The 18,113-nt window shown below is 37.3% G+C and overlaps 1 protein-coding gene across 1 annotated transcript in view; it reads right to left on the reverse strand.

Moving 5' to 3' along the window:
- Positions 1 to 18,113, reverse strand: part of LOC126266764 (clavesin-1-like) — a 74,779-nt gene that overhangs the window by 20,521 nt on the left and 36,145 nt on the right. The window contains exons 3-5 of the mRNA XM_049971284.1: positions 16,270 to 16,422; positions 15,656 to 15,815; positions 5,367 to 5,616 (exon numbers count right to left, since the gene is read on the reverse strand). Coding sequence (XP_049827241.1) covers positions 5,367 to 5,616; positions 15,656 to 15,815; positions 16,270 to 16,422 — 563 coding nt within the window. The remainder of the gene's footprint in view (positions 1 to 5,366; positions 5,617 to 15,655; positions 15,816 to 16,269; positions 16,423 to 18,113) is intronic.

Below are 18,113 nucleotides of genomic sequence, written 5' to 3' on the forward strand. Positions count from 1 at the left end.
CCTAAGTGTAGCCACTATGTCACCCAAATTGTGGTACTCAGTTTCTGTTGATGCCCCTGTATAAACAATGAAATCCAAGACAGACCCAGTCTTACAATAACATAACACAAATGTTCTTATACCGAATCCACTCCGTTTCGATGGAATGAATTGTCTAAAGGATAAGCGTCCTTTGCATAATAACAAACTTTAATCGATGCAGAGTTTCTGATATGGATTAAATGCACAACGGAAAGCTATACGAACTTTATTGAAAATGTCCCTAATTTTGAATAATCTGTCTCCTCCAGTATTGGGAGAGTTGTCACTGAAATGTTAGATTCTCATAAGTAACAAAAAGCGCTCTCTTGACATGAGGTCACTAAAAATTGGTGTATTTAGAAGAACATCTCTGGTCCAGTATTCACTAATTTTCAGTTTTTTCACGCGAGGCATCAGAAGACAAACATCTGTGAAACAACACATTTGTCCATATCCAGTATCTTTCCACTTTGGGATTCGAGAATGCACTGATTCGGGAGTATTCTCCTTGGTGAATAAATAAAACCGATTCGTTTCGCCAGTTATATATTTCATCAGTTCTTGTGTAAAGAATAACATGAAAACTGACAGAATACTTGACTCATTCCCTATTTGACACACATGTTTCGACAGCGTATCATCAAATACGTGATGAACTGGCTGAAAGTCATTTTCTTTCCAGTCAAATATATCACTAAGACCTCCTTTCTTCGTAGGTGTTTCGCTATCACTTTCTCATTCTTCAGATTCAGAACAACTAACATCTCTGGTTGAAACGTGAGACTGCTTTGACACCACTGCTGACGCGGACAGTTTATGAATAGAGCTTTCGGACTCTGTGGAAGAGCTATCACTTTCGTCAAAATCAAGTAGTTCACCCTCACTATCGCTCCTCGTTAGAATCCCCATCATTTCTTCCTCAGTGCAACCACGACGTCTCGCCATTTTCCTTGTAAAACACAAGACGCGAAAAACACATGTAAATTCCGATGAACAGTGAACTGTAGTGCGAAGCCTAGACTCACAGCAGCCAAGCTAGCGACCAGAACTACGAAAGGCTACTGAGACATGGGACGGGAAGTCTTCTGTCCGAGTTATCTCGTCATCAGCATTCAGGTAGGGGCGCGCCTATACTCGTCATCAGCGCTCAGGGGCCGGCAAGCGGGTGCGACTTAAGCTCGTCAACAGCGCTCAGGGGAAAACCGGCAGCCGCGGCTATACTCGTCATTAGCACCCAGAGAGCGGCACGCTGCATGACGAGTAAACTCGTCCAGCAGTCAAAGGTTTACAAAGGAGGAAAAATGTGTTAAAGAATATCTGGGAATTACTCTGTTTGATATCACCTTAAAACTGCTAACATCAGTAATTAAAGACAGAATACAGAATGATGTATGGTAGAAAAAGCAGAAGACTAACAAGAATTCAGGAGAAACAGGAGCACAGTAGATGCTATTTTCGCTCAGACAGGCTGTCGAGGAATACATAGCCTCATAACCTAGCCTCTGAATACTTTGTTGACTTGCCAAAAGAATTTGGTAGGATTATAAATAAGGACGTAAGACTAATTTTAAAGTTAAAGGAGTGAAAATTATAAAAATTGATTATATTATAATTACATTGTATTTAATTATAGTGTTATAATTATATAATTATTCAATTAATAGTGAAATATTATAATTAAAACAGGCAAAGGACTGATAGATGAAATTATAATAGATAAAGGAACTAGACAAGCACAAGCATTAATCCTAGTCTTGCTTAACTTAATAATGGAACAAGTCACTGATGCTAGAGGAAATAAATCAGGATATAGAATAGGAAACAAAATGGTACATATCACTGAAGCTGACGATGCCGTACAAAAAGCAAATAATAAGAATAATTTAGACAAGTTAATTCACCAATTCAATAAAAGAGCTAAGCAATATAATGTTAACACCCCACCTAAAATATGAAAGAGTATGCTAACTTCAAGCACACTTCTGAGTCACAGTAAAGTAGATGTAGGTGGTGTGTCACCAGGGACTGTCATCACCAGCCATAAAGACAAACCTGGAAGTGGAAAGCCAAGTGACCGAGGCAGTAAGCCTAGCCAGATGGCTGAAAAACACTCTTTGGACTAACAAATATATGACAACGGAGGGGAGAATAGAAATGGATAAGGCAATGGTTTGTCCTGTCATTAAATGTTCAGCTCAAACTGGAGCGGAAACGAAACAGACAAATGACAATTTAACAACAATATAAATGACGGTACTAAGACAGATCAAAGGATTAAACATGTGGAGCATGAGAATAAATGTGTCGATAAGGGATCAGCGTGAAATACAAGATATAAGTAAATGGATGAAGACAAGAAAAAGAAAGATGAAGGCTCCTGTGGAGAAGATGGACCTCACGGCGCTAGTTTAAATTTGTAAACATGAACGACTGCGAAGGGAAACGGCAGCCTAGACGACTACTCATGACATGGAACAACAAGTGGTCCAGCACATGAACGGTATTACCGTAGTATCCATACAAATCATTTCAAATTTTATTTCTCTGCACTAAGATGTCCTGACAGTTATTCTTGTGCATTGTGTAATTGTTCTGTTGACAAATAAATTCATTAGGTAACTAAATATATTAAAGAGTTTGTACAAGAGTAAAGGTACGTTAATGCCACCTTTAGTAGCGAATCTTTATACTACAGTCTCTAATAGTACATTCTTATAATTATGACGCATAATGGAAAGATATGAGTGGAATGCAATCTGAAGAATTTTAAACCAGGGATCTAGAATGACTGAGGAATTTTCAACCGTGTATACATTACGATATGTGACGACAGCATGGATGTACATACATTTCACCTGTATTGTTATGAGAAACTAAACATTTTCTTCTTATTGCTACAGATTGTCTACGACAAAGATAATTGAGATATCATGCTATGTAATATGTTGCTTGTATGTGTTCTTTAGGAATTTCAAATAGGATTCCTTGCTTGATTGATAGAGCCACTGTTGTACCTCCTGCCTCAGGAGTATGTTGTACATTGTATACTACACTTACTGTGTTAAGGAATTTATTTCTAAACGAAAATTAAAGAAAAAAAGGAAACTTTCCTCCCAATTTTCACGCTGCGAACACCACCATTTTGTCTACTCCGTATTACCGCCTAAAAACGATATCCGACAAAGTGGAGGATTCTTTCTGTAAAATACGGATTGTGGAGAACGGACGTCACACTGAACAGTTTCTATGAGCTTCAAATGTTGCTGTAAGGTACAAATATTTTAACAATAAAAAACTTCATATACGGTTTTGTCCTTTAGTTACTTATCTCAAGTACTCAGTTCAGGAATCTTTACCGCTACCACCTGCTCAATTTTTACTTCATCATTTTTGGGATTCTTTGAGTGTATTGTGAATGTAGCAACATTTATTATCTGCCAATGAAATTTGGTTCCATTAGAAGATCAGCAGCATGTGGCAATGTCGAAAACTTGTAATATACTTTTTTTAAATTTTTTGTGAAATTGAACCTAGGAAACTAATGCAGCAATTTGGAACTAAATTTTCCTTTCGGCAGTTAAGATGCTATGACACTCTCCCAATCTGGAGTCGAACTGGGCTTGCTGTGCCCACCGTTAAATACTGAACACAGCGATGTACACAGAGCCCGTCTCCAGTATGGCAGCACATGCGAACGCTCGTCATACGCGTGCTGCACATAACAGGAACTACATTATGTTCCACTACAAGGCATTAAAATTGTGCACTTCATCTGCCTACCATTGTTTATGCCGCTACAGAATGCAATGAGAGCAGGATCTCCATGCTGCGTTAGAGTGATATCGGACACCCTAGTGGAAACCCCCAACAGTTGCCACAATCGTCGCCTAGCGTCAAAAAATTTATCCAGTAATTAGGTGTGCTGCAACAGTAGACGAGACTGAACCACAATTACATCACCTAGCCATAGTTCACTGAGTTAGATGTAGATTAGAGTTCAGAAGTTTTAAGCCGCTTACACGCTCTCTCATCAAACTGAAGCTAAATACTTATTTTTGTACATATTATTTTAATAAACGCTTTTCTGGGTGGTATTTTGCCGCCCACGTAACCTACACAAAATCATGCATTTTTACAAGGCCCGTGCACACAACAGTTTGCCTCTTGGATCAAACCTCTGTAATAGACCTAGACACAGGAGCTGTCCCATACATCCTCCCACCACTACCTTCACCAGTATGTTCAAAAGCGTTATCCCATCAAAAGCAGGGGTACCTGACAAGTGATCTACAAGCTAAGTAGCAGTTACTACACTGCATTATATGCGGGCATGGCAACCAACAATCTGTCTGTCCTCATGAATGGCCACTGATAAATTTTTGCCAAGAAGCAGCTGGACCACCTCGTTGCCGAGAACGCTTTTCAACATTACGTTCTTCATTTCAGTGACTGCTTCACAGCCCGTGCCATCAGCATGCTTTCCATTAACACGGGCTTTTTTTAATTGGGAAGATGGGAACTCATCCTGCAGTATATGCTACTTTGCCGTAATTCTAATGGCCTAAGCCTTCGTTAGTGATTGTCATTCTCCATCCAGCCCCTTCCTTGTTTCCATTCCTGCAATGCACATCGCTTTACTCAAGCAATACACCCCCAATCTTTTTACTTTTCTCCTTTTTTGCTATTTGCCTCCCTCCACCCTCTATCTAATCTCCCAATGGCACTTAGCTGCCCTACCCTCTCTCCTACTCGTTCCTCTGTGCTCCAAACAGCGACACTTTGCCGTAATGTGCCTCGTCCTCCCCTGCCGTAACCTCCTCCTTGCCCCCATCACCCAGCTGTGTGTCTCGTCGTCCACTGCTACTCACAGTCGGGCTTCAGATACCAGAGACCGTGGTCATGTGTGTGTGAACTGCGTTTGTGTGAGTGTGTGTGTCATGTTGGCCGAAATCTCACTTTCTGGCAGTGTTTTTGTTGTGCCTATCTGCGACTCAGTATCTCTGCTTTATGGGGAGTAGCAACTATTTTTTCTTAATTTTGTTAATGATGGTTGTTTGTTATTCGTCACGTTGCCCACATTCTTTTTACTCTAGTAATATATTGCCTTGTGATCAGACAGTTACAGGCTGCAACCACGCCATCTCAGTGCAGCAAATTTTTCTGTGTTAGGGGGTTCGCTTCCTGCCACTTTTATGGTGGGTGGCAAATTTATTTGGAGAACACATTAGAGCTCTTTCTACTCATGTTCGATTCCCAGTGATGCAAATAGTTTTAATGGTGGAAAATTCCATTCATGTTATACTTTTAATCGGTTAGACCAGAATGGAATAGGTTTTGGAAATTACCTTGTAGCAGACTTCAAGATTGTGGATGAGGTTGATATCTGCACGCACAATGTGTCCAGCATTCACATTGGCCAAGTCGATGATGAGAACATCTCCAACAGAGTAGTCTTCGACCAACATAACTTCCATTCCGATGGACAGTATCTTACCATATGGGGGCCAAATTATAGTGGTCGGGTCTTCGTCCACTTCCGTGAGGACGTGCACGCGATATGCATCCTTTGTGAGTCGTGGCAGCGTCATCATTTTGCTGTAGGAGACGTTATACTCCTGTTTATACATCCATATGAGAAAGAGGATTATATATGCGGTTAACATAAAGTTAAAATTTACGAAATACGGGAACAAACAATAAAGTATGCGTCCAGAATGAAACCTTCACATTATAACGGAATGTGCACTCCTGGAAATATGCTGGTATGTCAAAACCGTGACTCTGATTGGTATACAAACTCGGATCTTTGCTGGTGGAGTTCTACTGCAGTACCTTGGTCCGAATCAAGACCCGCTCTCAGAACATTAAGTATGGGAGTCTAGGAATTACTTCTGGAGTAGCAGATCCACAAGGTATGGAGGAGAATTACTGTGGACTAGTAACCGTAAAATACCTGCATGTAGAGGTCTGTGTTGAACCAGCCCTGTAATAGAGAGTTAATAAATATTCTAATTCCATTTTGAAATGATGGCATACAATTTATGTGGACTGCAGTGGTTTTTTGAAATTGCAACATCAACTCCGCAAAAGTATGGTTCATTCCAAAATTGAAAAACTGTTACCAGGAACTAACATTATACTTTAATTACAAAACGTTCGGATTCGAGATAATCTTGTCAGTACTGTATTTAACAGTCTCTGATCTACAGTATTATCCTACTGTACGACCATAATCAATAACTTAAATCCAACTAAGAAGAACTGTTATGAAATACCAGTTACACGTTGAAAAATTTTTCAAATACACGCTGTTGGCAAGTAATACAAATCTCCATTTCCGAGACAGAAATTTCTTGAAACATTCCAGAAACTCAGTTAATTAGCAAATATCACATATTTCACTGTAAAATGACCTTTAGTCTCAACGTGCAAGACGGCGCACGACTGACGAATTGTTTTTAAAAAATATGAAGCATTTTACTCCTCGTAAGACTCATTAACTGAGGAATTTACACTAACTCCAAAATAGCTTTCATATATTACATAATACTTAAATGTATAGAACACTTAATATTTACAAATACTGGGCAAAGCACAACCTAGGGTCTCACAACAATAAGAACAGTAGAAAAGGGCAGAAACTCCTTATGGCGATCTCTTGTGTGCTGTTCTTCATGTGGTTCCAAGATCGGTCACGAAAATTAAGCACTGACCAGGAAACATCCTGTGTTCCTAAATACACTATCCTCCAGGTACAGCACTTTACCCCATGCATCCGTAGCAATGTAATGTGGAAAAACGGAAAAAGAAACTCTACTTGAACAGGGAGAACCAGAACTAAGTAGAAGAACCTTAAGCATCTGTAAATCCTCCACTAAAGAAGCTTCACAGTTACAACTCTCACCTATTCCTGAGCATTATTCTTCAACTTGGGAATATCAGTTCGAAACAACAGAAGAGACCAAATACACAGCGAGACATGTTCTCATGATTTCGATTAGAAAGCCACAGAACCCCATTGCCAGCCGCCGAGGCCGAGTGGTTCTAGGCACCTCAGTCTGGAACCATGCGACCGCCACGGTCGCAGGTTTTAATCCTGCCTCGGACATGGGTGTGTGATGTCCTTAGGTTAGTTAGGTTTAAGTAGTACCAAGTTCTAGGTGACTGATGACTTCAGGTGTTAAGTCCCATAGTGCTCAGAGCCATTTGAATCATCAAACTCCATTAACAGATGCTGCGAAGGAAGCGCTGTACGTAAAATTGAAATTGTCAGAGTGTACTTTCCGTCAGGAGTCGAGTAACAAAAACGCCTTTCGAAGTGACACGACATGAAAATCAGAAGCATTACATGTCATATGGAGGTTTCCGTTAGATTACATCATGGTCAGGCAGAGATCCCAAAATCAGATACTGGAATGTAAGACGTACCCAGTAGCAGACACACAATCTGATCACAATTTAATAGTGGTGAGGAGTAGGCTTAAGTTAGAAGAGTCTACTCAGGTAGAATCAATGTGTAAGTAATGGGACACGGCTGTACCAGGGAATGAAGAGAGAAACTTCAAGTACTCTGATGCTAGAGATACTACGATAGTAAATAGCTCATTACACAGTCCTGCTATTCAGGGCAAAAATGTATTCACAGAAGTTGAATAGAAAGCCATACGAACAAGGAGGGAAACTGCGAACAAACAATGGATTACAGATGAAACACTTCAACTGATCGACGAAAGGAGGACATTCAGGAATACAGAAAAACAAATCACACAGGCAAGAAATCAGTACGAAATGCATGGAGGCTAAGGCAAAACGGCTGTATGAAAGAAGTAAATTAAAACAGAAATAATTGTCAGAAGAACGGCTTCAATGTATAGCAAAGTGAAAACAAACTACTATGAAATTAAAGGCAAGGGTGGTAACATTAAGATTGCAACGGGAATTCCACTGCTAAATTCAGTGGAGAGAGGAGATAGGTCGAAAGAGTACAATGAAGGCTTGAAAATATCTTTATATTTTATCATCAGCATCTACATGTTTATGAATTACCTGCATATAACAGAGACTAAAACAGTGTCTCGAGCACTTAAAAACAACTATGCAACATTGAATGGATAAATATCGCAATAGGAAGATTGCAGTTAGATAACTACAACTTTATGTGAATGCGATGCAGAACAGTCATTTCCACCCTTAAACTACACGTCTCGACTTTTACAAAAATCTAAATAAAATTTATCCTAAAATATGGTACAAGATAGGCCATATCATTCACTCTTTCATTTTGTAACTGGTATTGCTGTACAAAACATCATACTGTACACATAATGTCAGTTACAAAGTGACTGAGTGGACGATGTAGCCTATTTTACACCATATTCTATTTTTACATCATGATGCATTGCTGAGTGTATTTACATGTTTCGACGATGCCATTGCGGCTTTATCACTTTAGGACATGGTGTAGAACAGATCTGAAGTTTGTCACTATAGACTGAAACACGTCATTGTCGAAGGACTTTGTACTTTGATGCAAGACTGGAATAAAAGGTATTTGATATCCCACAGCTGCCAGAGATACGTGAAGACAAACAACAAATATCGGAGGGATTTCGATGTGACTAAGACATCAAATTACTTAGGTTATTTAGATGTTAACAGTCTTTATGTATGAGCTATGACTCAATATTTACCACATGGTAGATTTGAATTTGACAACCCATGTAGTTTTGATTGCACAAAATGAAGAAAATACCTGATAGTGCTAAAATTGGATAAAGTTTTGAAGTAGATTTAGAATATTCGAAAGAAATACACGAATTACAGAAATACTTACCATTAGCTGCAGAGAATATAATAGTTCAAAGAATGAAGGAAATCAAATTGGTGACAACACTGAATGACAAACAGAAATACATGTTTCACTGAAGAAATCTCAAACAGTGTCTCTCACTAGAATGAAGCTCACAAAAAAACACAGGGTCTTAAAAATTCGAGCAGCCTGAGTGGATAAAGAAATGTATAGGCCAGAAAACACAGGTAGGGTCGAAAGTTAGAAAGGACTTTGAGAAAGATTTCTATAATCTAAGCTTTAACTTATAATTAAAAACAAACAATGTTTATAAATGGGTCTTTGTTCTCGATTTAAAGATATTTGGATTCATTTATGTAATGAAAAGGGTATTTGAATTACTTAATGATAGTTTACGTTTTATTAAGCATGGAATATCAGGCTTCAGATAGCCATACCTTGATAATACAGGCCCTATGGCGGTAGGGCCTGGAAACATTAATAAGATTAAATCAAATTTTCTAAAATCATTAATTAATTATATTCACAAATATATTGAAATTAAAAACAATAATATTTCGGAATTAGAATGAAAATAAATAATTAACACCTTATATTTTATTCCCCAAAATGACCAATCCAGTGATATTATTGATTAATAAATGAGAAGTGAAAAAATATCTATGACGAAATTGTGAGTATGTCTGCTACAGAATTTGAATGTATGTACTATATTTTAAATGGAGTGGATCATACACCTTTTTAATAACAGGCCTGTATACACTGCTAAGCAAGCACTTGTGATAATTGATGAAAAGACTAATCTATGTTTTTATACAAATGAAGTTCCAAAAATTTTGGAACATTATAATAGTAAACAAGCTGATAAACATGATTAAATTTGTAGACAGGCTAAGGTAGGAGGTGTCTCCAAGACACTACAGTCACACATACAAAAAATACTGTATTTATCAATGAACCAGGACTGTATTCTTTTATTTTTAAATCACAAAAAAGAAGCCAAACAACTCAAAAAATGATTACACATGACGTTTTACCTTCTGATGAAGATACTATTACATCAGAAAAATTAAACCTGTCCAATTTGGACTGCTTAAAAGGCAATGAAAAATCAGTAATTCTTATTCAGAATGAAATGAAATTTTTTTAGGCCTTAGCATCTTGTCCAAAAATTTTCTGTATGTAATTCCCAGGTGGAAATACTCTCCCTCCCCCCCCCCCCCTCTGAAAATTTTAAACAGATGAAAAGACACTTATTGGAATCAACCAACATTATAAATAGAATATATAGATGTAAAATATAATGATCCATCAGCTTTACAGATACAATCAACCATGACCCACTGAAATAATATTTTTATTCTAATTTAGTATCCTGGTAATTCACCAGTGTTAACTATGATGCATAGATTACATTTTATGGAGGTATATATTGCCATGTGACTAAAGATTAGGTATGTATAATAGTCCTTAAGAAATATACATTCTTTAACATTGTACGCTGTCCAATGACCTTCAGTTCTCTGTATTCCTATACAGTTATTATTCAATAAGGATAATACGTTTCAGTAAATTTTATACATTTTAAATACCAAATATGATACTCATTTAGGAGTGAGTATAAAACATCATTGTCCATTTAAGAGAATAAAATTAATGAAATGAAATTATTAAATGTAATATATCGAACTTGAAATTAGCTGAAATTTTTTTTAGAACAAATAGACCACAAATGACGACATTGTACTTAATCAAAATTTTGAGTTCTTTGTACACTATACTACTAGTACCTTAGGGCAAAATTTCATCTAATTCTTTGGAATTATTTCCTCCAAATGAACAAAATACAAATTTCGTATATTTATTTTTATAGTGTTCAGTGGTGCTTAAGGTACGTAAATAAATCAGTGAAATCAATGTGAAGTGAAGTAGAAATTAGAAAATAAATGAAAACCTTAGTTTAGTTTAGAAGAATTACAGAGTGGCAAACAGCGGGCAGAGCAGCAGTGGCAACAGCTGACCGTGAAGTCAGCATGTTCAGGAGAATCCATCGCCCTCCCCACATAAGTGGAAGCTATCGATTCAGCAGTCAGGGCATCGCCCAACCGGCTCACATGTTTCTCAATTGTCACATGTGATCAAAGGCCCACGCCTGCGTTCCGAGAGCCAATGATCGATGTTAAGAACAGTTTTTGAGAATCGTTTCAACGTGACAGAAGAGGCAATTTCCGTGAAGTCGTTCACCTCCAGTGAACTGAAGTAAATAAATACGCGAGATGCAGTGGGCCCGATAGTAGTTTTCACTTCCAGTACAGTTCAGTCGGTGCTGAAGACCGTCATGCAGGAAGAGACTACATCATACACAGAAGCAACAAGTCCGCCGCTGTAATGGAATAGCAAGCAGCACCCTCGCCGCCAGAAGACAGAAGTTATAAGGTATTTGAAGACTAATTTATATGTACTCGTAAGGACGGGAAGGAGACGGCCTCACATCAGCAGTCACCTGTGAGCTTGTGATGAAGATCTGAGAGCCAAAGACTGGCAAGCTGAAGTCCGTTGTTTGAATCCTGGACACTGGCCTTCCCCCGCCGTGCCGCTCCGCTGGCCGACGCACAACACTGTCACACACGGCCTCATAGAAAACAGAAACACTGGGATGCCACATCCAAGGTATCACCATCCGATTCACGACTTCGTTCTTAATAATTAAACGGGCCACCTCGCGATGCGCGTCTCCAGTCAACTGGACGAAACAGCGACTCAAGATATACACCGCCATGCATAATCCGACGCTGCCGCTCACGCACCAAGGCTTCGCAAACGACACAGCTGCCGCACTCCCAGTCAGAAGAATTCAGTAAGGAAGCCATAGCACATATCTTTCAATAAAAGTTATCTTATGTAAAAATGCTGTTTCATTCTACATCATAGCCGAGCCAAGGAAGAACCCACCATGCCCACATGTTGTTTAGAGAGAAAAAGTAATTTATTTCGAGTGTTTCACACTGATGTAATACTTTATAATCAAATGCCCTTTGCAGTAATGTTCATCCTGACAATTGCCTAGCAACAAAAGAGGTTACTCAGTTACAATAGTCACATATAAAATGAGTGCCTCTCAAGGCAGATGTATCTAAATATACTATTGCAGATGCAAATGTTCCATAATTCTTCAGTCACAGAAATTCCTCTAAATTATTTAATTTTGAATTGATTAGTAATATTTCCATATCGAATTACTTAATGCATTAGGATACAAGTTTTCTTGTCCTGTCCCTTTCTTCTCCATTGCTGAATTATATCTTTTCTGTTCTTCCAATTCTTTATCAAAGTACTTTTCATTTATAAAAACTTTTCTTATTGCTGCAGATCCACCAGCTAGTGAATCAATAGTTGCTAATTATGTTAATGCATCATCTGTGTTTTGTTAGTCCATTATCTTCTTTCTTATTTATTAGATATTTAAAAAAAAATATAAGTCAATATCCATCACTTTTCTTACCTCTCTCTTCCTTTTTTGTGTATAACAGTTAAAAATGATTAATACTATGTATATGATCATTATTTAATTAATTTTAAACCTTTCTGGTTAAGTCTTTCCACTACTTAGTTCAGTACAAACAATACCCAAGTTATTCATATATATATATATATATAGATGAAGTTTTGATGAATTTTGTATCTGTGTAGGTAATCATGAAATGGGACTACCTAGATTTTCAAACGATTTACAATATTTGTTTAACGTATAGATAAAAGATCTGCAAATATTAGTATTCTTATACCCGCCAACCGTTGTCATCCTCACCTAAGCCTTTACCTAATTTTCTGTTTCCAATCATTATTTCTCCATCTGTAGTAGAAGCTAGTTGATGCTAACTTTTTTCCTAACAAGGCATCACTTGCATGCATTCTCTCTTCTACAGTATGTTGAAGCTCTTTACCTGCTTCACGTCTCTTCTATAGATCTTTATGACCTCTATTAGCAATATGTTTATTAAATTCCTCAACTAATTTATATATTTCTGGATCACCACTGGCTGTTTTTTCTTCTACTTTAGTAAAAGATATGCAGTAGGAGTAGCCTGGAAGATGCATCTATGGCATTAGTAGATTATTTAAAGCCCAGCTTACTATCCTTCACCATACTTTGCACTTTTCCAAAATCTATGGGGAACATTATTAACAATGATTAGCTATGAAAGACGTTTTGAATTGTTGATTCTGAAATAATGAAATTAAATTTTTAACATCGATACTATGCCAAAATTTTCATAATGATAGTTTTTATTTCCTGCCGATTCTTCTCCATGGATTAATTGGTGGACATCATTCATCCGAATATACTACTCTGTATTTTCTGTATACTATTTTCCTCAGGTGAACTTATTTCCGAATAACCTGAAAAATCTATGGTTGGGTTTCTTACTTTTGGAAAATAGTCTTTTATCAAACCTTTATATATGATTCCTCCACACATATATATTCTACTTGAAATTTTCACTAAATTATACTCCTGTATTAAACAATATATCGTCATAATTTTTTAATTCAACTGAAATGAAATTTTAACCCATATTATTGACAACAATCTGTATTTTAGTTAATAGATTCATTAAACCTTTGGTTCCTTCATTTGTCTTTCTACCAACAGTTAATTTATCTTCATCAAGTGCTACTGATATCTTCCTATGTATTTAAAGGCACCAACATGCCTCAGTCCAAGAACAGCATCTTCACTATAGTTAACATATTCTAGCTTTCTTTCACTTATTTCCGGTTTTTTAACACCATTACCGTTTTTTTTTACACCTGACTTTACTTCTTCATATTTTTTATGACTTCTTTTTCTGATTCACTTAATGTATAATCTATACCACCTTGTTTAATTAGCTGTAGGTAATTACATTCAACAGTAAAACAGTTCTAAGGAATCATATGTTTTTCAACCTCTCTATTCAGTAACTTTCAAAACATTGTCACCTTAATCCACATTTCCTTCTTTAACATTTTCAATTGCAATGAGAAGATGCTAATTCCTTTTCAAATTTGTCATATGTTATTCTTGGCAGTTTTTCCATTTTTTAAATTCTACCTTCAATTATTAATTATTTTTCAATTTCGTTTAGCTCTTTTTGCAAGCTCAAAGTCATATTTTGCAAACACTTATTATAGAAGAAAAATTTCAGTAAACTTATTATTTAGTTGCTCACTTAGTTAGTTGTTCAGTCAAGTAGTTAGTTGGTCAGTTAATTAGATCAATGGTTAGTTATTTTTGAAATTACAATATAAATTTTATAATTGATAAATATTGAACACAATCGAGAGCTACCAGTTTTACTGATTTCCTGTGAATAAGAGTAAAAATAATTTAAATTTTCCCAAAAAATCCAAGAGATAAATATAAATATTGAAGATGATAGGGGTTCATCCTAATCATGCACAACTTTACATTAATTTTAGTATTGGTAGTATCAACTGTTATACAAGATATAATAGAAAGTCCAATTCAAAATTAATCGATAATTATGCAGCAAAATTTTTCGAATTTATCGCAGTTAAAAAGGAAACCAATATTTGTCTAGGATTGGGTATCCTTTAATTTTCCCACCTGTTCTTATTCGATTGATTTCATCTCTAAGTGATGAGTTAGCTACAGAAGGTTACATTCTTAACAATGCTAAGATAAAAATGAAGAAAAATAATGTACTTAATCCATTACAGCTATTTTGTGGATTTTTTAAAGATTATATAGAAATTATGTGGGAATGAGATTTATCTGTAATTTTTACTTTGAGTCCAACTGTAGCAGTGTCATTCTTTGATGGAGTGATAAAAATGATGGAGTTCAAATAAAAGATATACTTCCCAAAAAAGGTAAACCTGAAGAGTCTTATATCTTTCTTTACACCACAAAACGTGGAGATTGCTGGAGAGGGAGGAATAATTTTGATTTCTATATCTATTAATAATAACTGCAATTCCACAGCATCTGATATGTCGTACTTTATTTTTGTTGTTTTCCAGACAAAAAGGAAAAAATCAATCAACTGACATTTGTTTAACTGATCACATCAAACTGCATAATATCTATACAAGGAAAGGCAGAAATGAAGTTTCCCTCGAGATATATGGAATTTAGACCCACCAAATATTTTTTTGAAGGATTGGACACTTTCTGTGACAGAAAGTTGCAGAATATAATGGTGATGTCGGTCCATCAAATTTTATTCAATATTATTCTATGCTTGTTGTAAATAAGACTCTAAGAGTAAATGTTTTAACTACACAAAAGACAACGATGAAATACTGTGTCACATTCAATGAAAAAATTCTGTAAGGTACACTTGACTATATGGTAATGACTGGCCATAAAGATGTGACATATGGTTTTCAACACCACACTCGAATTGAATATGTTTAATATCTCTTTTTGGAATGACAATTTTTACCAAATTTCTATTCGAATGACTGTTCTCTTTCACAATCGCATGCAGCTGCTGATTATCAACCGTCCATCTTGCTGTTGCTATTTTTATTCATTCAGTGTTCATAGTTGTGTTTATGCGCTCAAGAAATTTAACTTGTTTTGTTGTGCGCGCTCGTAACTAGATGGTAGTGCGGAGCTATCTCATATTATCTTCGTTATGGAATACTGGAAGTAGCGCCAGAAAATTTTGAAAAGTTTGTCGCGCAACAACGCTTTTTGGGCTACATTCATATACGATTTGTGAGCTGTGGCACGAACCCCATTAGGGAACTACTTACTGAAAAAATAATAACGCTATTGTAAATTTAAAAAGCCAAAGAAAGGTCAAAACTCACACATGCTTCATTGCAAACTGGATGTCGCTTCCTCCCACATCTCTGTTCATTAATAACTCGGGGAATCTGTGTTTCAGGGAGAAGTACGCATCTAATCCTACTTTGACTCTCTCCATGCTGCACTTGCAGTTGATGTACATCCGCTCAACGAAGGAGTCCTCTGGAACATTATTTCCCATAGAGATTATGAAGGCAGATTTTTACAAGGATGTTAAACGAACAGAACACAAAAAGGATCAGCATATCGACAGCAGATTTGTTGTATAAAACTTCGTAGGATAGAACTGTTAAGAAAAAATTTTTTTTAGATGTTTGTGATATTTTTGTCATTAACACATTTATATTGTCCCGTAATCCCCTTCTTATGTTGCAATCACAAATTAATACACAAAACTATAAGTTTTTGTTTCGTTGAATTATTTCTGCGCTTGTAAAATGAGTAATAAACTATAGCGAATTTCAGATACACCCACGATAAGACAGTGCTGCTCCAGATCTGCGAATAAAAGAGATAAATAGTTTTTGGATGTACGAAGTATTACATCCCAGTAGTTACACAAATTATGATGATTCTATGCGCATTACTTTGCTTCTAGTGCGACAAACGTACTGACCTGCGGCGTCGGGTAAGTGTGGCTGCATCCTGAGCCACTCTCGGAGTGATTTGACAGTCGTCTTGATGTCCTCCTCGTTGGTGCCCAGCTGCTTCCTGACGTACGCCACCTCCACAGCCGTGATCCCAAAGAAGTTGTCGGTGTCTGTCATTGCTGTAAAGCAGAAAGTGGACACAGTCACTTAAACCAGAACGCCAGTTCACTAACAGTAAAGCCCGAAGCCGTAAGTGACACTTAACCACTGACTGCTTAAAAGATATCGAAGAAGGAAGATTGGCGTTTATAAAGTCGTATCAGCAAAGTTGTATTGTTTCAAGGATTGGAAAGGAAATCTGCAGAGCCCCTTAAAAGGCATTTGCCTGGACTGATTTACGGAAATTTCATAAAATCTAATAAAGGATGGCCGGACTGCTTTACTTTTCCTTTGAACGAATTTTCATTAGTGTGTCGTTATCCATAGATTTTATGGTGGAGTACGTGTTTTGGGATGACGGCGCTGTATTCCTAGTGAACTTCTCCACTGAACAATGCTGTAGTTTCGGTAGACCTTTTATTGGACTAAGAGTGCATTCAGGAGAAGCAACAAGTTTAAAATAACTGAATGAAGCACTCTTACTTCACTATTAGAGACGATATTCAATATTGTGGAGGGGACGAGACCAGTAGTCAGTTTCTGCGTAGGACAATGAATATGGAAATTAAAAGAAAGCCAGCGTAAGAAAATAGGGTAACATCGACACTAGCTGAAAATAGTTAATGGGAGTGACTTGGTTGGTTAATTTGGGGGAGGGGGCCAACATTGAGGCCATTGGTCCCATCGGATTAGGAAAAGGCTGGTAAAGAAGTCGGCCGGGCTCTTTCAATAGAACCATCCAAGAATTTTCCCGAAGTGACTTAGCGAAATCACGGAACACCTACATCAAGAGGGGCAGACGCAGGCTTGAAATTCATGCTCTAGAATAGGAGTCCAGTGTGGTAACCACTCTGCCACTTTGCTCGGTACGGGAACAGGACTTTTCATGAACAGGAAGGTAGGGCAGAGAGTAATCTTTTTTTGGTCTTAGATTGTATTTCAAAGAAGTACTTGCGGATATTGATTCTGTAACTCTGTGATGAAGAGATTGGCCCAGAAGAGGAGACCGCATCTCATGGTCGTGCGGTAGCGTTATCGCTTCCCGCGCCCGGGTTCAATTCCCGGCGGAGTCAGGGATTTCTCTGCCTCGTGATGGCTGGGTGTTGTGAGTTGTCCTTAGGTTAGTTAGGTTTAAGTAGTTCTAAGTTCTAGGGGACTGATGACCATAGATGTTAAGTCCCATAGTGCTCAGATCCATTTGAACCAGAAGAGGAATTCGTGAAAGGCAGCATCAGAAAATTGAGAAGACTGATGACAAATGTTCCTCTACCAATATATTTTGGCTATGTTTCGTCGAGAACAGCAGAGATGGTACGTAAATCTTACGAAAAGTGAGCTGCGTTAAAAAATATGAAGTTAACAAGAAGCTGCAACTTTATCGTAAACCTCCTTCAAATGGTGCAACAATTAAAATGGTTCAAATGGCTCTAAGCACTATGGGACTTAACATGTGAGGCCATCAGCCCTCTAGACTTAGAAGTTCTTAAACGTAACTAACATAAGGACATCACACACATCCATGCCCGAGACAGGATTCGAACCTGCGACCCAGCGCGGTTCCGGACTGAAGCGCCTAGAACCGCTCGGCCACAGAACTGTTAAAAGATGTCATGTAACTAACTGAAAGAATTGTAAACAATAATTTTATGTGTAATGCCGAGATTAATTGTTCTTTCAAGAGGCAATCTTTGCCGTAAAGGTTATAAAAATC

The sequence above is a fragment of the Schistocerca gregaria genome, chromosome 4, assembly GCF_023897955.1.
Source record: "Schistocerca gregaria isolate iqSchGreg1 chromosome 4, iqSchGreg1.2, whole genome shotgun sequence".
Classification (NCBI taxonomy): domain Eukaryota; kingdom Metazoa; phylum Arthropoda; class Insecta; order Orthoptera; family Acrididae; genus Schistocerca; species Schistocerca gregaria.